Genomic DNA, 22,695 nt, shown 5'->3' with positions numbered 1-22,695 from the left:
ACACATTCTCACTCGGTCAAAGGGGCTGCTTGAATTCAAGTCAGAAGCTGAGGCCTTTGTCAGTGCCCGTTATTTGGTTTCCGTTACAGACACTGGCTATGTCTGACATGCTAGGCAGCCCCTTGGAAAGCCATGGCACATCAGCATGCAATGCACATGGAATGGTTTCCACAGGCCCTTCTCTCCAGGAGGACGGGGATTATGAGCGGTCTCATTTTAACAGGGCTTCTTTCACTCCTGTCCAGCAGGCGAGGACTGGAGATGGCTGATTTGCCTTCGGCGTACCACGCGTCTCCAGTCCTCGCCTGCTGCACATAATGGAAGGTTCCAAGTGTGAATGTTTGTTCCAGCAGAGAACAGCCAGGCAGCTGTGCTCAGGAGATAGTTAGGCATCGCATCTAGTGACCAAAAAGCACATCATGGAAGGCGGTGGCTCTTCAATTAGAGAGGGGACCTTAAGAAGTGCGCCCTGCCCAGGTGTGTACCCAGAGACACTTAACAGACTGATCCATATTGAATCTCAACAATAACAGAACTATGGTAAAGGGTAGGAAGGAAGAACAATGGAATGATAAACTGTATCACACTGTTCATAGAATCCCAGAATCCTGGGGCTGGCAGAGACCTCAGGAGGCACCGAGTCCAGCCCCCTGCCCAAAGCAGAACCAGCCCAACTCAATCAGCCCAGCCAGGGCTTGGTCAAGCCAGAACTTAAAAAACCTCTAGGGATGGAGATTCCACCCCCTCCCTAGGGAACCCAGCCCAGGGCTCCCCCCCCCCCCCCCCCCCCGCCTAGGGAAAGAATTTTGCCTAACAAAGCCACTGCTCCTTGTTCTGCCACCTGCCACCACTGAGACCAGCCTCTCTCCAGCCTCTTTGGAACCTCCCTTCAGGGAGTTGGAGGCTGCTCTCAAACCCCCCCTCACTCTTTGCTTCTGCAGCCTAAAAAAGCCCAAACCCCTCAGCCTCTCCTCATAGGTCATGTGCTCCAGCCCCCTCAGCATTTTGGTTGCTCTTCGCTGGACCCTCTCCAATGCGTCCACATCCTTTCTATCGTGGGGGCCCACAACTGGATGCAATACTCCAGCTAGTCCCTGTTTTCCCTCTTGTCTTCGTATCCAGTATCAGCCTTGCCCTGACTCACGGATCCTAGATCCCGCTCTCCTGTTTCCCTCTCCAGCTGCCAGTCCCTGCCTATTATAAAGATGGAGGGTTCACTGATGAATGATAGTAAGATAAAAACTGAGCACACCAAGGTGTAACTGCCATTCGAGTGACATTTTCACTCAAGCAAAGGGCAATGGAAGCTACAGAAAAGGTGGGTGTGATTGATAAGCAATAAAGAGCTGATAAAAACTGAGATTGGGAAAGAAAAATTGCTTTAAACATTGAGGATTGGCCACTGCTGGCTCTGAAAATAAAAATAAGTTCAGAGCATGATCCAGACAGGAACAGGACTCTCTGGAATCTGCCTCGAAGCCCTGGACGTGTTGTTCTCTTAGCTAAAGGTCTACTCTTTGGCTGTGTCTACACTGGCACCTTTTTCTGTAAAAGGGATGCTAATGAGACACTTCGGAATTGCAAATGCCGCGGGGGATTTAAATATCCCCCGCGGCATTTGCATCAACATGGCTGCCACTTTTTTCTGGCTCAGGGTTTTGCTGGAGAAAAGTGCCAGTCTAGACGGGATCTTGCGGAAAATAAACCCTTTTCTGGACGATCCCTTATTCCTACTTTCAAGGACTAAGCCTTTTTTTCCATCAGGGCCTGCTAAGCCGCCTGGCTGCTGCCTTCTCTGTGGGGTCACTTTTCAGTGCGTCACTCAGAGCTCACAGAGGTCGCAGGAGTTGAAGTGAGGCCAGCACTTACCTTAGAGTCTCACTCATTTCTGAGGTAATACAGAGACTGCTGGTATTGGCCCTCAGATGACACAAGGCTGTGAGGCCTCTGCCTCTGGTCTTTTTAATTTTTATTATTATCCATTTCATATCCATTCGGATCCTTTTGTTAGGAATGAAGGGAAGGGAATTGTAATGGGCTGTGCCCACGAAAGCTCGTGATCCCATCAATACGTTTTGTTAGTCCTAAAGTGCTACCAGCCCATTGGTTGTTTTTTCTGTAAGGGCACGTCTACGCTAGCCCCCTAGTTCGAACTAGGGAGGCTAATGAGGGCGATCAAAATTGCTAATGAAGCACGGGATTTAAATATCCCATGCTTGATTAGCATATTCCTGGCCGGTCGCCATTTTGGAAACTGACTAGCCAGCATCAACATAGAGTACATATTTATAACTCCACATCCAGATATTATACACGTACATGAATAGCATCTACAGAGTCAGTAGAACAGAAGCTTTCATGTGACACCTCACTTGGCCCCCTTTGTACCAACTTTTGGGGCACCCCCCCCCCCCCCCCCCGTGGGTGCAACATTGAGCTTTAGCTTTCAATAACTTGACAGCCATGATTTGAGGACTTGGGTAACTCAGCCAGAGGGGAGGGGTCTGGCTCAGGAGGGGAGAGGAGGGTCTGTGGCCTGCGGGGTGCGGGGGGGGGGGGGGAGGCGGGTCCTTTCTATGAGTCTAGTTCATAGTGGAATGTCAGGAAGTGCACTGAAGGTCCTTCTAGGATAGGGCACTAACACGTCCTGCTGTGAGTAGCTCTGTGTTTACCATCCCCCGGTGTCTGACTGTCCCACACTTAGTACAGATTTACCCTGGGGAAGGCAGGGGCTGTATGTGGCACTGAGACATTCAGACGTTTCCACAGAAAGACGACTTGATACCTGCTTCCACATGGATGGGAGGCAGCAGAGCTGATCCCCTTCCGGGCAGGCCTGGGAACTGCCAGACTCGCCCCGAGGAGCAGGGATACTTCGCAGGGCATGGAGTCCACGGCCGGAAGGGATGTTAGATCCTCTTGTCTGACCTGTACAGCACAGGCCATTGAATTTCACCAAATCATCTCTGTAGGGAGTCCGACAACCTGAGTTTGGCTAAAACCTCAAGGAAAGTGTCCAGCCTGGAGCTGGTAGCTAGTTCCAATGATACTAATTTGCATTTCATTTCGAATCGGAATGTGTCTGGTTTCAGCTTCCCGCCACTGGTTCTTGTTCTGTCTCTGCCATGGCCGTATCCCCACTCGGAACAGAGCATCAGAGGGGGATGCACAGGTTAGCCTCACAATGGCCTGGCTCGCCAGTTCAGGACTGGGATTTGAAATTCAGAACGTTTTGGCAGACACTAGAGAGCAAAACTCCTCCTTCCTCCTCCCCATCACAGAATCATAGAGGATTAGGGTTGGAAGCCACCTCAGGAGGTCATCTGGTCCCACCCCCTGCTTGAAGCGGGACCAGCCCCAACTAAATCATTCCAGCCAGGCCTCTTCTGTGCACCCCCCTTTCATTGGCACTCGTCTTCCTTGGCCTTTTCGTTTTGCTAATTTCATCACCAGAGGATCCACCCACAAATCAAGCAAACAAAACAAACCAACCCACCAATGGGGGGTGGGGAGGAGGCAACTGCCTTGGGGCCTGACAATTCCAAAGGGCTGATTATCATCATCGGGGGAGAGAAGGGGGGGACTAGAAAGAATGTGTCAAGGTCTGATTGGCAGAAACCCTGGATTTTTGTCTTCCTCAGCAGCATAGAGCACAGGTTGCTCTCTGATTTGAACTAACCTAAGTGGTGGATTTTCTGTATCTTGACGTCTCTTAAATCAAGATTTGAGGGCTTCCGTAGTTCTGGGTGTGTAGCAGGAGGGGGTGGGTGAAGATCTGTGGACTGAGATGTGCAGGTAGTCAGACAGAATTAGGGTCCCATTTGGCCTTGTAGCCTAGAGACTGTACTGGGATTATAATTTACAGTTTCAATCAGGCCCTTAAACTTGGCTAGGTGACCTGAGATCAGTTCTGAAGACAACACCCTCACGGCCAGCAGTGCAGATGTAAAGGTGGCCTAGTACGTGGTGTATTGCCACCCTTACTTCTGTGCTGCGGCTGTTGCTTGTGGCGCCTGGTGCGCCATGTGTGGCTCGAGGCGGGCTTCACACTGTCACACGGCAGAGCCCCTGGCCTTCCCATAGCCCCCTAGTTACTTGGCTCGTCAGCGGTGCCATTTGGGGGTGGGGAAGTCAACATTTTACCATGATTCCAGGGGATACTTAAGGACCCCACAGAAAGGGTGTTTCTGCAGATAACTTAGAAAATGGCCCTGTTAAAAGCACTTGCGGAAAATCATGCCAGTCTAGATGCAGCCCCACAGTCTGACTTCGTGTGGCAAGTCACCTAAGGGACACTGGTTAACCTTAAAAAGGTCACGTTCATTCTTACTTTGGTACTAATTCTGTGGAGACAAACAGACCCCGTCAGGTCTCCTGGGCTCGCTCTCAGCTCTGGGAGGCGAGTGGGGGCTAGTGGGTACAGCAGGGAGCAGATACACTTCAGCTCTATATGAACATCAGACTGGCCAGACTGGGTCAGACCAAAGGTCCTTCTAGCCCAGTGACCTGTCTTCTGACAGTGGCCCATGCCAGGTGCGTCCGATGGAATAAACAGAAGAGGCAATTGTCATAATCCATCCCCAGCTTCTGGCAAACAGGAGCTAGGGGCACCATCCCGGCCCAGTCTGCCTCGTAGCCATTGGTACTTATTATGTTCTTATTGGAACACTGTTATAGGTTGGGCCTTTTCCTGGCAAAGAGATCCACAAGTTGACTGTGAAAAAATAATTTATTTTTGATTGTTTTAAATCTGCTTTCTATACAGTTAATTGGGTCAGCTGCTTGTGTTATGTTAGTGGAGGAACAACTAACATTTCCTGATTCTATTTTCCCACACTATTCATGCTTTCCTAGACCTCTAGCACATCCCCCCACCCTTCAGACATTCCTTTTCCAAGCTGTTCCTTACCCCCTCATCATTTCTGTTGCAATTTCTGTACCTTTTCCAAAGCCAATAGATCTTTTCTTAGATGGGGAGACCAGATCTGCAAACCATGGGTGGCAGGTTTGTATATTTTTTGGTGGTGCCCCGTTAGCCACGGCCCCTGGCCCCCGTTAGCCACGGCCCCTGGCCCCCGTTAGCCACACCTCTGGAGGTTACACGCCAAGGGCAAGATGGACACATGACCAGAGGTAAAAGGTGTCATGTCACTCCTCTTGAAGAGCTTTTCCCACCATCCTCCTACCAACAGGGATTAGTTTGGCCCCCACCAAACACTCACGCAACTATCATGTAGTTGCATTAACCCAATGTGTGTGACATTAACTCGGGCGCAGAGAGGCTGGGGGAAATGTTCCCTCTAAGGCTCTGTCTACACTCGCGGCTTCTTGCGCAAGTACAGCTGTTCTTGTGCAAAAACCCACAGAGCATCCGCACTGCCCGCCTGCTCTTGCACAAGGAAATTTACAGTACGGCGTGGTAAGAGGGTGTCTTGCACAAGAGCTACGCTCTTTTCTAACAGCTGTAAGCTCTTTAACAAGAGGGCAGTGTGGATGCTCGGCAGGGATTTCTTGCACAAGAAACCCCAATGGCTAAAATGGCCATTGGAGCTTTCTTGGGCAAGAGAGTGTCCACACTGCCATGGATGCTCTTGTGCAAAAGCACAGCTCACACAGGCAGTGTGGACGTGTTCTTGCACAAGACTTCTTGCATAAGAATCCGTGCGCAAGATGTTCTTGTGCAAGAAACTGCCAGTGTAGACAGAGCCTAAGAGTTTCCTCCCATGAGCAGAATGGATTTGTGTTGTGCACCAGTAGTGAGTTCATGTGGCTTGTCTGGATGTGCCACTGTGGCACCCAAGTTATTAATAAATATTTTTAAACCTTTACTTTTTCTCTCTGCTGCCATGTCTCCTCCCCTTGCTCCATCAGCTCCCCTGGTGCCTGCTGCCCCCCAACTCCTCACCCTCCTCTGCTGTCCTGACTCCTGCCCTTCTCACGGCCCTCAGCTCTCCTGCGACCTGCCCCCCTCCACCAGCTCTTCTCTCCCCCCTTGTGCCCACTCCTCCAGTAGCCCCTCTCTGATCATGTGAGCTACCCCTCCTCATCCCCTCTTCTAACACCTCCCTCTACACACCTGCCCTGCCTCTCTCCTCTGGTGCTGGTCCCTCTCCTGCAGGTGTCTGCCCTTCTGCTTCACCCCCAGAATCCCCTGGCACCTGCACCTTCCCTTAGCCCTGCACCCTCCTGGTGCCTCCCCCTTCCCTCACTGCCCCTGCCCCCTTTGCCCTCTTTTTCCCGGATGCCCACCCCCTCACTACCCTCTGCCCCCATTCCCCTCATGCCCCTCTGTGCCCTCACATGTCTTGCTCCATCCTCACCTTTCTTGTGCCCACTCTTTCTTTCAAGCCTTCTCCCAGCACCTCCCCCTCCAGTCCCCAATGCTCTTACCCTCTCCCCTCTCCGCATCACCCTGTCCCTCTCCTACTGACACCTCCCCTCCTGCCTTTTTCCTCATTGTCTGCGCTTGGCCCCCTGGCATTTGTCTCTCTCCTCTACCCTTCCCCTACAAACCTCTTCCTCTCCCAGCCATTCCCCAAGTTTTCTCACTTCCCCTCCCCCTCCCTTACCTTCTGCCTTCCACTTTGCGCTCCTCCCCAGAAGTCCCTGAACTCTGAACCCGCAACTCAATCACACGGTGCAACGTGGCGCCGAGCAGTTTTAAAGTCCCGGGCCATGACGTCACGTCACGCCCGGGCATCTCCCTGCCCACCTGTTTGAGCACGCCGTTTGAGCACGCCGATCATGGCAGCAGCAGCCGGCAAGGGGGAGCTGAGTGAAAGTTGTGCATGGCAGTGCCGGGACAGGGCCAGGGCCGGGGCTGGGGGAGAGATGCTCTGGGGCCAGGGTGGAAGGACACGCGGGGGGGCCGGGGCCCGCTCCAAGCAGGGCTGGAGAGACCCAGCTCCAAATATTGGTGGAGCAGGGCCCCCGGATCTGAATATTGCTGGAGCATGGGCACCATGAGCCCATAGAACTCACCGCCCATGCTGCATACAGTGTTCACGATGTGGCCATACAAGGATTTTATAGCGAGGCAATATGGTATTTGTCTCCTTCACTAATGACTCCTAATATTCTGTTGGCTTTTTAGTTTTTAAGCTGCCACTGCACATTGAGCAGATGTTTTCAGGGAACTCTCCACAAGGATTCCAAGATCTTTCTTGAGTGGTAACAGCTATTTTAGACCCCACCATTTCTGTATTATAGTTGGGATGTAGCACAGTCCTGCTTTTCCATATTGCCACAAAATTACAAACATTGGTAACCATAGTTTAGCCATCCCTTCATTTAATACAAACCTAGCTGGTGCACTGTGCCTGCTGAATATCTAACAATCTAAGTAAAGCAGGAGCAAACTCTATTTACATCGTATCTCCCCCATTCCAGCTAGCTAGAAGGGAAGCATTCCTTCAGATACTGCTTCCACGTGGATGATTCACAGCACTAGTCTGGCAAGGTGTCCTCATAGAACTCTGCCGGTCAAGGTCTCTTTTACAGAGTTTGGTGGGTACATTTGTTCTGAGTTAACAGAAATAATCAGATCCTGATAATCATAAAGGTAAATATCTCAACACACGTGTTTGAGAATGGATCTAGGACAGTTTATAGCTGTTTGCTTAAGGGAAGAATTACTCAGCAACTTTGACAGTAAATGAAGATTGCTTGGGAACTGCAGTTCAGTTTTAAATCACTCCATTTACCTGCCAAGAGCTGCGTTTATAGAACCGAGTTTCCCAGTATGATGACGTTATGAGACATATCAGCTAAGAGTGAAAAGAGGAAATGCTTTTACATTAGAACCTAAGAGTTACAAACACTGGTCAACCACGCCCCTCCTTTGGAACCAGAACAACTTAATCCAGCACCAGCAGAGACAAAACATCAAAACAAAACAAAACACAAAACACCCCACCGAAAAAACCCAATGACAATACAGTAGTGTGTGAAATGTGCACTACTAAAGAAAGGGGAAGTTTAAAAAAGATTCGAGAAGGTAAGGAAACTGTTTCTGTGATTTTTCATTTAAATTATGATGGTTAACAACAACTTTTTCCTGCACAGTTAAGTTTCAAAACTGTATAAGTCAATGTTCAATTGGTAAACTTTGGTTCAGCATTCCAGACGTTTCAGAACTCCATTCCCAAGATGTTCTTGACTGTGAGGTTCCAGTGTATCTAATGGTTAAGAAATGTTGTGTCATTTCTACAGTGTCAGATAGTGTTTGTGTCCTGGACTGTGCATACTGGTTTGTTATTTCAGGACTGCTCATGAGGACTGGATTACTGAAAATTGAAGTTTCATTCATAATCAGCCATAGGTTGGACCACCGGTGGACTCCACCCTGAGCCGTCGGCAACCTCTGCCGCTGGGGCTCTCTAGTCCGGCAACATCAGGACCATGGATGTTGCCTCACCAGAGAGTCCCGGTCCACAGAGGTTCAACCTGTGTAAATAAAACAGTAAATCTTGGTCTTGGCATTTTGTTCAGTTAAAATCCAGTCACCGACATTCTAAAACTGGCAGCTGAGGTATGAGTTCACTGTGCGCGCCCTTTCAATGACTGGCAGATCTCATTGTGGGACTAACATTTCTGGTTCTGACATCACCAGTTAAAAAAGTTCAACCTTGATAAAGGAATTTTCAGGAGTGAACTATTGAGTTGTGATGCATGAATCAAAATAAAATCCAGCTCCTTCTGAAGTGGCTGTTTTGGCTCCATGGAGCCAACCAGCTGTCAAACGCGATGACAACACATTTGTGGTATCTCTACACTACAGAGGCTTTTCTGGAAAAAAAGGCCGCTTTTCCAAAAAAACTTCACTCGGGTCCACATTTCTTCAAAAAAATATCAAAAGAACAGAGGGGTTTTCCGACATTGGTGAACCTCTTTCTATGAGGAAGGCGTGTGGACGGGGAAGAGGGCGTTCTTTCGAAAGAAGAAGAAAGAAATGCGAGATAGCGTCCTGTCAGGGTGGGTGCTGTCAAAAAAGCAGATCACTTTTTCAATGCGCTTTGACGGTGTGGACGCGCTCATTTCAGAAGAAGTTTTTTCGGACGATCTCTCATTACCTTCCCAAGCCACCATCAGTCTCAGTATGTTTCACTGAGGCATTCACCTCCACTGCTGCTTCTTATGGGACCAGGTTACTAACAATGGCACACAATGAGGATCAGATCATGCATCACACACCAATATCTATGGGTATGTCTAGATTACATGCCTCTGCCGACAGAGGCTACCCGACATAGTCAACGAAGCCGGGATTTAAATATCCCCAGCTTCATTAAAATAAAAATGGCCGCCACGCTGTGCCGGCTCAGCCGATTGTCAAGGCACGGATCGGTCAACAGGGGACGCCTTTGTCGACCGCGCCTGTAAACCTCAATTCACGAGGCATAAGGGAGCGGTCGACAAAGGCGTTCCCTGTTGACCAATCCATGTCTTGACTCATGCGCTGTGCCGATGATCAGCTGAGCCGGCACAGCACGGTGGCCGTTTTGAATAATGAAGCCGGGGATATTTAAATCCCCGCTTCATTGACTATGTTGGGTAGTGTAAATTACATGCCTGTGGCGCCAGAGGCATGTAGTCTAGACATACCCTATTAGCCTCCATTCCTTCGGGTTGCTGGTCACCACCTTCCTTTGACTAATGACCAGGTGCCCTTCCCACCTTAAAGCACTAGAGATCACCAGAGCACCCCAGTTCTGCTCTCATGCAACAACCTCTTGTCCAGCTGCCCGGGTCCAAGTTCAAGGCTTTGGTGGTGGGAAATCACCTGAACACCAGACACGGGCACCAGGAGTTGCCTTGTCCTTCACGCAGGAGTCCCGTTTTGGGGACGGGGACGGGGGGAGCTTTAACCATGATTCCAACCAGAGCTACTTAGGCACCTGAAAACTCCTGGGTTTTGCACTTGGAAGTGAACAGGCAGGAACATTGTTCCTAACGAATACCAGTCAAAGCCACATGATACGTGTACTGCGAAATCGCTCTGAAAACCTCTTCAGTGGCCACCCGGTTTGTTTATTTACCGGCCCATGGCCACGGAGCCTTGCGGCTCCCACTGGCTCCGTTCTGCCGTTTGCAGCCAAGGGGAGCGTGGGCTGGATGCTGCTTCCCGTGGCTCCCCTGGGCCACGAAGGGTGAACCAGCCAACGGGAGCCGTGAAGCTCCGTAGCTGCAGTGCCGGTAAATAACCCAGTGGGGCCAGTTAGGTTTCTCCAAGGGGTTTAGCAGATCGCTTTGAGAAAACTGGTTTCGTTGTAAATTTAGAGCAATCCACAGCAAGATATTTCCAATCCCAAATCTTGAGGTGTCAATTTTGGAACCTTAATATAAGTTTGATACTTTGTACATTATCTTTAGTAGAACAATCATCAGATCAAAGGTCCATGCAGCCCAGTGTCCTGTCTGCCCACAGTGGCCAATGCTAGAGGGAGTGAAGAGAAACAGGGACTCCTCACATGATCCCTCTCCTGTTGCCCATTTCCAGGCCCTGACAAACAGTCTAGGGACTCCGTTCCTACCCCCGGCTAAGAGCCATTGATGGACCCAACCTCCATGAATGCATCTAGCTCTTTTCTGAACCCTGTTAAAGTCCTGGTCTTCACAATGTCAATAAGATCTGCTTAAAATCTGCTTAGCCTTGTAATTACGGTTATTTATTAAATGTGCGATGGTACAAATTGTGAAGAGGAGAACGAGAGGGTTAATTTCTTCCAGGAATGTTTAGAAGTAAATAAATGACTGAACAACACATTGGGTACGTCTAGACTACAGTCTTTTGTTGACAGATACTGTCGACAAAGCTTCTGTTGACAAAGAGCGTCTAGACTACAGCCAGTTCTGTCGACAAAGCAAGCCACTTTGTCGACATGACAGTGTAGACGCAAAGGACAGTGTAGATGCAATAATGCCTTCTGTTGACAGAAGGCGTTATTCCTCACAGAATGAGGTTTACCACTGTCGACAAAACTGACGAGTAGTGCAGACGCAGGTATAGTTTTGTCGACAAAAGTCCACGTTTGTCGACAAAACCCTGTAGTCTAGACACACCCACTAGGAACCTCCTTCCATTAGGGATCGTGATTTATTGTTCAAAGGGTTTGAGAGTCACTGAAGGTTCTCAGGTTTGTGCAATATTGCCACCCTCAGCCCTGTGAGAGAGAAAGCTTCTCCCTCCCCACCACACATCCTCCAGCCCCACCTGCCATCCTGGAGGAGTGGGGGGGGGACTGCCGGCAGTGCAGCAGGGTCAGAGTGCTTGCTGGCTGCTCACTTATCCTGGCTGCCGGCACGCGCATCCCTGCAGCCAAGGATGGAGTAGGAAGTCACTGCTTTTGCGGAAATTCAAGCGGTCAGTGTAGACAGCTGGCAAGTTTTTCCGGAAAAGTGGCTGATTTTCCGGAAAAACTGGCCAGTCTAGACACAGCCATCCAGTGCACAGATTCTGGCCTCATGGTCCTGTGCAACTGAGGTCAAAAGTGTCGCTACGCAGTGTACAAAAAAGGGTTCTCTTGGATCAGGTGTTAATGTGAATGTCTAGCCTGGAAAGTGCCTATCTACCAGAATACGGCCTAGATATTTTCCTGCCTGCGTGATACGTGTGTGTGCACTGCAGTAAGGATATGCCAAGGCAGATGGAGAATATTTCAACTAATAAGTAATTTAAAGCAAATAGAATAATTGACGGTGCTTCGTCGTAATACAATGCAGCACTGTGCTCCGGGGACACGCCCACTGTTTAATGTTTGCTGAGTGAGTAGTGTTGGTGCTGGTGCCACGTAAATCCGTGACCCTACCAAGAGTCCAGCAGAGCCTCATTCCTGCTCTTTTACCTTAAGCCTGTGTCCACACTGCACCAAGACACTCGGGCTTGCAGGCTCCCGGCAAGGGCTGTTTAATTGCAGTGTAAAGGGTCTGGCGAGGGCTGCAGCCTTAGCCCCGGACTCTCCCACTTTGCAGGGTCCTAGAGCTCAAGTACCAGCCCTAGCCCAAATGCCTGCCCCATAATTAAACAGTGCAGCCAAGTTCTGTGAGCGCTAGTGGGCAGGCACAGGCCAGCAACGGGTTTTTAATTGCAATGCAGACATACCCTTAGCAGGCTCCACCTTGTGAAATAAACGGACTCTCTGGACGGCTGTATTCTTCTGGAGTCCTGAGTACCCCTCCCACCACCAGGGCCCACCCTGGCTCTCCCTTGGGGTAGAGGTGGGTGTGGTATGAAAGCCTGGAGAGAGGCACTTTCCCCTCACTCCCTTAGGGTCCGGGGACCAGGATGAAAAGCCAGCCCCAGCTGTGCGCTTTGGGACGCTCCCCATTCCCCCCGCCCCGTGCCTGAAATGGTGCCCTTGTTGCCTAGCTCTTTCTTCAGCAGCCAGAAATACCATTTGCCTGGTGTGGGCCTCTGTCTCCAGTTCAGCATTCCTTTCTCTGGCCTTTTGCTCTCTTTCAGCAGCCTCTCTCTCTCTCCGTCTCTCTCTCTCTCTCCCTCTCTCCCTCTCTCTCTCTCTCTCTCTCTCTCGGCACCCTTTTCTTTCGCCTTTTGCTGAAGGTCTGCAAGTTTTTGTTCATAGGCAAGCTCCATTTTCTTCAGTGCTGGCTGCACACTAACTGCTTCCGCTGCCCCTAGAACATTGGATAAGGACTGCTCTCTTGCCTGCTGGTCACTGATCATTAGCAAAGATCTCAGTTCTTGCTTAGTAGCTTTCTTTCTAAAGGCAACTTCCTTTCTCTGAGCACAAATCTTCAAGGCCTTGTTTGCAATGATCTTCACGTTATTGCTGGCTCATTGCAACGGCTTTTTAACCAACCAAACTCTCGATCCCAAAATCCAAATCTAGACTAGGGTGGGGTTCCGAGCCGAAGCTCAGCTGCCATGGTTCTGAGGATCCAGGCACGACTGCACCACCGTAATATAACAGGGGATCTGGGGCACTGCTGTGAGGGTCAAATCAGGGCAAATTGCTTAGAACCTGGGCTACCTACAGCCCAAGACTGGGCTCCTCCTCTGAAAGGCACAAAACCAGCCGCACTTCAGCTGCCACTCTGGCCACCAAGAAGTTACACGAGCAAATCCCTTTGACACGCCAGCTGTACCTGTGCCACAACCAGCACCGCTCCGCACACAGGCGAGAGGTGATGAAACCCAGTCTCGCCAACTCCAAACAGGTTCTTCTGATCCCACATTCCCAGGTCGCTGTGTACCTCGGAACGTACCCAGAGAGCTCGCGGGGCCAGTCCTTTAGCTTCTGAAATCGGAAGGTTTATTAATATAAAGAAAGAAAGAGTTGAGAGCAGAATGGTTAGAGGAAGAACTCACACACTCTGCCTCCCGTTGGCCATGGCCAGCAGCTGGACATGAAGTAAGATGCGAGACAATCCCACTACACAGCACACAGCGCTAGAGGCGTGGCCTGGCCCCATGCGGAAGCCTCCCTGCCCACTGACTAATGCTGTAAGTCCAAGAAAAGTTGCCCGAGAGATTTAAAATATTAACTTTAAACAATCGTTTTGGTTATTTTATGCTTGTCCTGTTTATACCAAACTATTAAAATCGAGGGAGCCCATTTACCAGTGCCCGGAGGAAGTGTGCAAGTAACCCTCGTCACTGATTGGTGGGTTAATGAGAGGATCAAGCATTTGCATTGCAAGGTCTCGCCAGTGCAGATTATGCATATTGGAATCCGTGGGTAGTCAATCTTGTCACACAGCAACATCAGACTTTCCTTACTGTCGTGCCCAGGCACTGGGTAATGTTCCTTTAACCAGTCTGTGAACCTCACTGTGCTCCAGGTAGAGTCTTGCCACAGCAGCCGTGTGCCTGCTCAGATTGCACTACGCTGTGCATGTTTTCCTCCTATTCCAGGTGTTATGTAAGGAGCAAAAGACACAGCTCAAAATCCCAAAGGCTGCATTTTGCAGGGAGTGCCCAGAGGAGCACTGCAGTCAGTTGTAGACACATCCAGTCTTACTCAAGCTGCAGCCACGTGGTCAAGGCACCAATGCTCACAGGATTTAAACAGGTTTAATATTGTTATTGCACAGTGTGAATATTTGAAGATGCTCAAGGTATGAGCCGTGATCACTTACACAGCAATGGAACCACGACTGTACTGCAGCAACAGCCGTGATCACCTACACACCAATGGGACCACGACTGTACTGCAGCAACAGCCGTGATCACCTACACACCAATGGGACCACGACTGTACTGCAGCAACAGCCGTGATCACCTACACACCAATGGGACCACGACTGTACTGCAGCAACAGCCGTGATCACCTACACACCAATGGGACCACAACTGTACTGCAGCAACAGCCGTGATCACCTACACACCAATGGGACCATGACTGTACTGCAGCAACAGTCGTGATCACCTACACACCAATGGGACCACGACTGTACTGCAGCAACAGCCGTGATCACTTACACAGCAATAGGACCATGACTGTTCTGCAGCAACAGCCGTGATCACCTACACACCAATGGGACCACGACTGTACTGCAGCAACAGCCGTGATCACCTACACACCAATGGGACCACAACTGTACTGCAGCAACAGCCGTGATCACCTACACACCAATGGGACCATGACTGTACTGCAGCAACAGTCGTGATCACCTACACACCAATGGGACCACGACTGTACTGCAGCAACAGCCGTGATCACTTACACAGCAATAGGACCATGACTGTTCTGCAGCAACAGCCGTGATCACCTACACACCAATGGGACCATGACTGTACTGCAGCAACAGTCGTGATCACCTACACACCAATGGGACCACGACTGTACTGCAGCAACAGCCGTGATCACTTACACAGCAATAGGACCATGACTGTACTGCAGCAACAGCCATGATCACCTACACACCAATGGGACCATGACTGTACTGCAGCAACAGCCGTGATCACCTACACACCAATGGGACCATGACTGTACTGCAGCAACAGTCGTGATCACCTACACACCAATGGGACCACGACTGTACTGCAGCAACAGCCGTGATCACTTACACAGCAATAGGACCATGACTGTACTGCAGCAACAGCCGTGATCACCTACGCACCAATGGGACCATGACTGTACTGCAGCAACAGTCATGATCACCTACACACCAATGGGACCACGACTGTACTGCAGCAACAGCCGTGATCACCTACACACCAATGGGACCACGACTGTACTGCAGCACCAACTGTGATCCCAGGGACGGGATGAAGCAGAGGAGTCCTTACATCTTATCCTACGTTTAATGGGCAGCTTAGATGTAGGAGGATGGGGGTGGAGACGGGGTAAGTCACAGATTTCTAGGATCTGTTCACCTCCTTTTCCCCAGCGATCTTAAAGGAGGGGGACCAGAGGTCAGCTGAAGAGAGGCCGGGAAGACAAGAAGTCCATCTTCCAGCTCTGGCAGCTCCTGAGGGTGAGCAGCTGCTGAACCTTGCAATCGCTGCTGGCTGCCAACAAGGGCTTATGACCAGCTGGAGGAAATTAACCAGCCACAAGAGACCAGGCTGGCACAAGGAATGTGAGGGGGGTAACCCGTACAAGTGGTGGGGGGTGGGAGCTGGAGAGGCTGCCCTGTGCACAGAGGGAGGGGGTGAGAGTAGAAGCTGGTCCCCCTGCATGGTGGGGAGAGTGGGATCCTGCTTAATCAGTTAACTAGTTCAACCTCTGGTTGAACGGTTAACTGATTAGCCGGGATTTTCCATCCCTAGCTGGCACAAGAGAACATCTGCTGTCGGAACATCTGTTTCATTGACCTGAAACAATTTTCTTAGCCTGCCCCCGCCCTGCACCACAGGCAGGGATTGAATGTTCAGGGCTAGACAGCCTATGGCAAGTCTGAGCCAGCTCTCAGCAGTGAGGGTAACTAATCGCCCGGGTAACATCCACCCAGCCCCGGCTGCTGATTGCTTTGGACTCAGGCTCCAGTGATGCTGCCCTAAGCACCAGGTAGATGTTGGTGCAGCTGAAGGTCTCTGGGGCTGGAATCCTTCTCTGCTGACAGTTGCCTCCCTACACCCTTGCACTGAGGGGATGTTTTACCCCGGGGGGATGAAGCAAATGACCAGACGCGGCAACTTGTGTCGTGTGATCTCCTGCCGAGGCCTCCAGGCGGGTACAAGCAAGGAGCAAAATGCCTGAGGAGCATTAGGAAGCTCCCAAAGGGGACCCTAATGGAAAGGGATCAGGTTTCAAGCTAGTGCCCTCCCATGTGACGTCCGTCTGCGCTAGCGCTAATGCTCCCCGACAGCAAGGAAGCTTTTCTCCACCACGCATGGAACATGCGGAAAGGTTGGAGCCCAGTCCTGATGCAGGGCCAGTTTCTGCACATGAGGAACACCAGGGATCTGTACTCAGCCCTGAGCCACAACATAGGCCAACACGCAGTACTCACAGCTACCTCCCCACTGCGGGGCCCACGGCACAGCCAGACATCTACCCAGACATGGGGGAGAGAAGCAAGGCCCTGGAACCAACCGTCTGCTGGTGCCCTGCACCCTCCCATTCCCACACGCACTCAGAGCACATCTGCTTAGCTAGGCACTCAGACAGCTCCTGCCCCCCCAACTAATTCTCTTTGATCTTCTGGATCTAAGCCCTACAACTTCCTCAGTGAACGAGCAGCTGCAGCAGAACCCCCACCTGGCCCATAGGGAAACTGTCCTGCTCCCTGGTGCAAACTGCTCGCTCTATCCCTCTGAGCCACACAGGGGAGATGAACCCCCCTTAGACGGGACAAAGCAGGCAGGATGCAGATTATGGCGAACCCCAGAGGAGAAGGCAGTTTGATCGGCAGGTCGCTGGGCTAGCTTGGATCCCAGAACAGACTCTGCTCTAAAGCACAGGAGATTCCCGTGGCCCACTGAAGCCAGCCAGGCTTTGTGATGGTGGGCAGCTGTAGCACTGAAAGATTTAAGTGGTGACCTGTGTATCCAGCATCACCAGCAGGGAGTTTCTACAGGCTCCCGCAGCAGCCAGCCCAGCCCCCCATGGCTCAAGGGTCATTTCAGAAGAGAGAGCTTTGGTTGGAGGAAGCAGTCAGTTTGCTGATGTCTTTCCCTTTCAAGATGCATCCCCAAAGGCTTGGGGACCAAAGAGTCAGGGGTACACAGAACAGAAACAACTTCTGCCCTTGGTCCCACAGGAGCAGGGGCACTTAGCTGTAGAACACGGGCTTGTTGTGTATGCGCACCACATTGTATGTGTTTAGTCCCGGGGCATCAAAGCCGGGAGACAAACCCTTGCGATCAAAAGGATAGAAATTAAAGAGCTGCCCATCCTGGGTCTCCAGGGAGACGGAGGCAGAGCCCAGCTGTAGAATGCAGGGGAACTCCTTGTCAAAAACCACCTGGAAGACTCGGTCTTCCAAATGATGGAGCATGATCGTCCGGTAGTTTTCAGGGATCAGCTCTTCAATATGGGGTCCAAACTGTTGCATGAGCAGAACCCCAGTGGGCCCAACTTTAATCTCATAGAAGGTCAGGTTGGCATAAGTATAATAGCCAACATAAGGGGTGGGATTTGGGGGAGGGTTCAGGCTCTTTCCTGACTCCCGGAACGCAGTCTCCATGGCTGGAATAAGGTACTCATATGTCTGAGTCACAATATCTCCCCCTTGGGGCCTAGGCCCTGCCATTAGCACTATGAAGCTTAAGCGGAGCTTGGGGACAAGGGAAAAGGTGGCTGAGTAGCCGTCAAGATCACCATCCTTCCTGATAATATCGTAGCCCAGCTGCTCGTTGATCTCCCAGGGCGTGCCAGTCTTGTTGGCAAAGTATTCACTGGAGCACTTCAGAAGAGGTGTCAGCATCGTCTTCACGGTGTCAGGCTCCAGCAGGCGCCGGTGGTAGGTGCCTAGGAAGACCATTGCCAGTTTAGCAAGGTCAGCAGCGGTGGAGTACATCTGGCCAGAGGGCCTGTACCAGCCCAAGTCATAAAGAGGGGCAGGTTGCCCACTGCTATAGAACCCGATGGCCATTTGGGAACGGATTGGCGGTGTGATATCAAAGCCAGTGTCCTCCATGCCCAAGCGATCCAGGATGTTTTCAGAGACCCAGCGCTGGTACTCCCCTTCAGCTGCATGAGCAGCCAACACATGGGCCATGAGGGAGAAGGCCAAATTACTGTAATGGCACCTAAAATGAGAAAGAAAAAGGCATCTCAGTGTCACCTGCAGCAAAGGGTGACGACTGCGACACTGGCAAATCAGGTGCCCACTTATGCCAAGGAACCAGGCCTCTTTGAACTCGTACAAATGCAGATCTGGAAACTAGTCTAACCTCGCCTGACTGTCAGCATCACCTGCATGGACACTAGATGTGAAGCTGATAAGAAGGTTTTTAGTGTTTTACACAATGCTATAGGACCCCATCATAAGGCTTCTGTAGTACTTTGGGAGTTCACATTTGCACCAGGTTGGTGAAATCTAATTCCAGAACCTACACCCAGATTGGGGTGTGTCATAACCATGAGGGCTGGCTAGCACCTGGGGACTAAGGGGTTAACTATGTCTACTGTCCCTAGCCAGGTATCTGTAGCCAATAGTAATGCAGGTAGCGATTTCAAACTGGAACAAAGGAATTTTTATCTTTTCCCTCCTTTGTCTGAATCAGTGAGGTTTCCTCCAAGGAATGGGGAGATGGGAAGTCGTGACTCTCTCCAAGAAAAGTCTTTTCACAATATGTAAGTAGGGCAAAGTTTAATTAGCCCGTCAGGTTTTATTGGTTTATTAGCCAATTAGCCCATCATAAGATGAGATTTTCAGGTCTCTCCTCCACGTCGGTCTTCTCTCCTGAGCCTCCGGTCTCTCACTCTGTGTCTCTCTCTCCTCTTTCTACAACCTTCCCCTCTCTCTCTCAGCTCTCCCCTGCCCCCTGCCGAGAGGCAGAGACTCTATCTCTCTCTTTCTCTTCTCCTCCCCCTCCTGCCTCTCACTCGGGGGATGGTGGAGCCCAAACGGTCACTTGTGCCACTTGCTCCCATGCGGCGGCCTGGGTGAGTGGTGCAGAAATCAGCTGAGCACCATGGCGGGAGGCAGTGACGTTCACGGCCAGGGGGCGGGGCCTGGAGCCGCTGGAGCCACTGGAGCCGCTGTCACACTGCACGTCACCGCCTCGCCCCCCTTCGCCTCCTGCCGTGGCGCTCGGCTGCCTTCTGCACCGCTCAGCCGGGCCGCCGTGGGAGAGCAAGCGGCCGTTTGGGCCCCGCACTCCCCATGCAGCACAGGCCGTCCAGAGGGAACAGCCAGCATTTCAGCATTACAGACTCTCAGACACAGGGCTACTATAGATATGATGGTTTGGGAATGTGGAAATGATGTCTGTGCTATTCAAAGTGGTTTTTCTCTCTTTTGTAACTAAGTTTTGAGCCCTTGGGGGGGACCCCCATGAGTCTATTAATTTCATCTAGTCGCTGTGCTTGCAACTATGGCTTTGTTTTGATAATAAAAGGGTTTTTTCTTCTAATTAACCTGGTATTGGTTCATTTTGGCGTCCTAGGTTAACCTGTAAGGTCTGGCCATCTGGCTGGATAAGGAGACAGCCACCACAAACTGCAGCTTGTTTTTGTCTTGAGCTTGAGATACCGCTGAGGTTTTAGGGAGGAGGTTTCCCAAGTGGTCTGTTCCCTGGTTTTCTTGGAATACCTGAGTGGTGGCAGTGGATATTCCCCAGGTTGTAGGATTTGGGGGGGAAGTTTTTGTCCCAAAGCCTGCAGAGAGCAGGTTTTGGGGTGCTTCTGCAGGCCCCCACTTCTGCATTGTCGTGCCAGAGTGGGGAACAGTCGTGACATGTCTGCCCTGAGACAGGCACTCAGAGCCCAGGCTCACTCCAAAGGCCCAATGGCAGAAAGCAAGGAGAACAGAGGTTTTGCCATTTGGAATTACTGGGAATGTTGAAGGGAGGATTCCTGCAGCACCATTAATTTAGCAACAGTGATTCAAATAATCACAGAGTCCCAGGCCAAAAGGAATCCTAGAATCCTAGGGTACGTCTAGACTACATGGCTCCGTCAACGGAGCCATGTAGATTTGTTGTTTTGGAAAAGGGAAATGAAGCCGCGATTTAAATGATCGTGGCTTCATTTACATTTACATGGCTGCCGCGCTGAGCTGACAAACAGCTGATCAGCTGTTTGTTGACTTGTGCGCTAGTCTGGACATTCCCCCTGTCGACATCAAAGCCCTTTGTCGGCAGCCCCGGTAAACCTCATCCCACGAGGAATAACGGGGCTGCCGACAAAGGGCTTTGTTGTCGACAGGGGGAACGTCCAGACTAGTGCACGAGCCGACAAACAGCTGATCATCTGTTTGTCGGCTCAGCACGGCAGCCATGTAAATGTAAATGAAGCCGCGATCATTTAAATCGCCGCTTCATTTCCCTTTGCCTACAACCCTAATCTACATGGCTCTGCCGACAGAGGCATGTAGTCTAGACACAGCCCTAGAATCCCAGAGCTGGAAAAGACCTCAGCGAGTCCAGCCTTTTGCCCAAAGCAGGACCAACCCCAACTCAATTATCCAGGCCAGGGCTGTGTCAAGCCGGGATTTAAACACCGGCAGGGAGAGAGATTCCAACCCTCTCCCTAGGGAACCCCGCCCAGTGCTCCACCACCCTCCTAGGGAAAGAGTTTTGCCTAATATCCAACCTACACCTCCCCCATTCAAATGTGAGCCCATTGCTCCTTGTTCCACCATCTGTCACTACTGAGACCAGCCTCTCCATCCTCTTCGGAACCTCCCTTCAGGAAGTTGAAGGCTGCTCTCAAATCCCCCCTCACTCTTCGCTTCTGCAAACTAAACAGACCCAAGTCCCTCAGTCTCTCCTCGTAGGTCATGTGCTCCAGCCCCCTCATCATTTTGGTCGCCCTCCACTGGACCCTCTCCAATGTGTCCACATCCTTTCTTTAGTGGGGGGCCCAGAACTGGACACAATACTCCAGATGTGATCTATTGTGATCATCTAATCCGGCCTCCTGTATAACACAAGCCAGATAACTCACCCCCCGCCCCCCGTCCAAATTCCTAGAGCATGTCTTTTAGAAAAATATATCTTGATATGGGACCAGTAGATCTAACAGCCCATATTCAGCAATAGAGACTGGAAATTCTACATTCAGAAACAGCCAAGAGATATCACTGCAAGAACAGTTAATTCTGCTCTCCCTACCTTGCTGTTTTTAATTGTTCATGGGACAGTGATTGAAGTTTTCTGAATTTCCTTTCTCTTCACTGTTTTTTTTTTAAAGGAAGAATAGGGCTGCAGGCCTGGAGATGCAGAAGTGCACCGTGCTTCTCAGGAACAGGCCACAAAAGTCTCAGCTAAGCTGCTTTGCAGACTTAACCTGGCACAAGCATTTAACCCACACTAAGGTGGCAAAAGCACTTCAATTACTTTGAGTCTGCAAGGCAGCATCATAGGAGTGGTAAGTCCTTAGGGAAACATAAGTGTTTGATACCTGTAAGTCCATAAGCTCTGAGCCTTAAGCTTGAATACTGTCCATGCACATACAAGGGACAAGTTCACACTTTGGAGCCAAGCCCACGGGCTTTGTCTCTCTAGGAGCTTTTTCAACCAGTCACAAAGTCATTCATAATCATCAGTTTTATTTCCATGCTGGGGCAGGGCCAGAGCTCCCTGTGGCCACACCACCTAGACCAAGCTCAGCCATTTTGAGCTAGCTGAGAAAAAAGCACGATGATCATTCTAAGCAGCAGGGAAAAGATGCTTAGTCTCTCCCTAGATTTGTATCAGAAAAGTGACCGAAAATATTGGGTTTGAAGTTCCCAGACAGCGGCCACTGCACCAGAAGTGCCAAGACGGGGAATGTCGCTGGGAAAAGACCACATGTCCGAATGGCATGGGCATCTGCGAACAAGGGGAAGGATCCAAATCATTTTGACACCTCGGGTACCACGGTGCTCAGAGACCAGCAAGTGACCCCGGAGCCTTAAGAGGATGAAACAGACAGATCTGCGGGGAGCCCTGCATATCCACAGATATCTGCTTCGTATCCACAGGCCATTCACAGGCAGTGGAGCAGATGCAGATACCTGTGCAGGTGGAGGGGATTCTGGGAAAGCCCCCTGCTGCTGGAGGGAAGGGGCAAACAGGGTCCCCTTGCTCACTCAAAACCCCCCCTCCTTGCACAAGGGGTCCCCCAGCTAGTGAGCACTGACCTGCAGGAGCCCTGGCCCCTGTACAGATACATTCCAGATGCACCGCCCTCCCCCCACCGCTGTCCTGGCGCTGTGGCTATTGGAAGCATGCATGGGAGAGGTGGCTGGTTTCTGGGAGAGGAGCAGGGTATGTCTAGACTGCATCCCTCTGTCGGCAGAGGGATGCAGATTAAGCAGCTCCACATTGCAAATGAGGCAGGGATTTAAATATCCCGTGCCTAATTTGCATAAGAATGGCCACCGTGTTTTGCCGACTCAGTACCTGTCCTTGCAGGAGGCATAAGGGATCTGTCGCAAAAGGCTTTCTTTCTCAACAGATTCTCCTCTGGACTGTCGCTTTTTGCCGACGAAGTGCTGAGTTGGCAAAACACAACGGCCATTTTATGCTAATTTAAATCCCTGCCTCATTTGCAATGTTGACCTGCCTAATCTGCATCCCTCTGCCGACAGCGGGCTGCAGTCTAGACACACCCCAAGAGAGGAGGGCCCAGGGCTGCG

The 22,695-nt window shown here is 50.9% G+C and overlaps 1 protein-coding gene across 1 annotated transcript in view; it reads right to left on the bottom strand.

Moving 5' to 3' along the window:
* Positions 1 to 15,078: 15,078 nt before the first annotated feature.
* The window catches only part of LACTBL1 (lactamase beta like 1), a 29,395-nt gene continuing 21,778 nt past the window's right edge, over positions 15,079 to 22,695 (bottom strand). Inside the window, exon 6 of the mRNA XM_025184961.2 lies at positions 15,079 to 18,157. Within this exon, the coding sequence (XP_025040746.2) occupies positions 17,179 to 18,157 (979 nt within the window). The 3' untranslated portion in view covers positions 15,079 to 17,178. The remainder of the gene's footprint in view (positions 18,158 to 22,695) is intronic.

Source organism: Pelodiscus sinensis, chromosome 23, assembly GCF_049634645.1.
Source record: "Pelodiscus sinensis isolate JC-2024 chromosome 23, ASM4963464v1, whole genome shotgun sequence".
Lineage (NCBI taxonomy): Eukaryota > Metazoa > Chordata > Testudines > Trionychidae > Pelodiscus > Pelodiscus sinensis.
The sequence above is the reverse complement of the archived record's forward strand: the minus strand, read 5'-3'. Positions and strand labels throughout refer to the sequence as shown.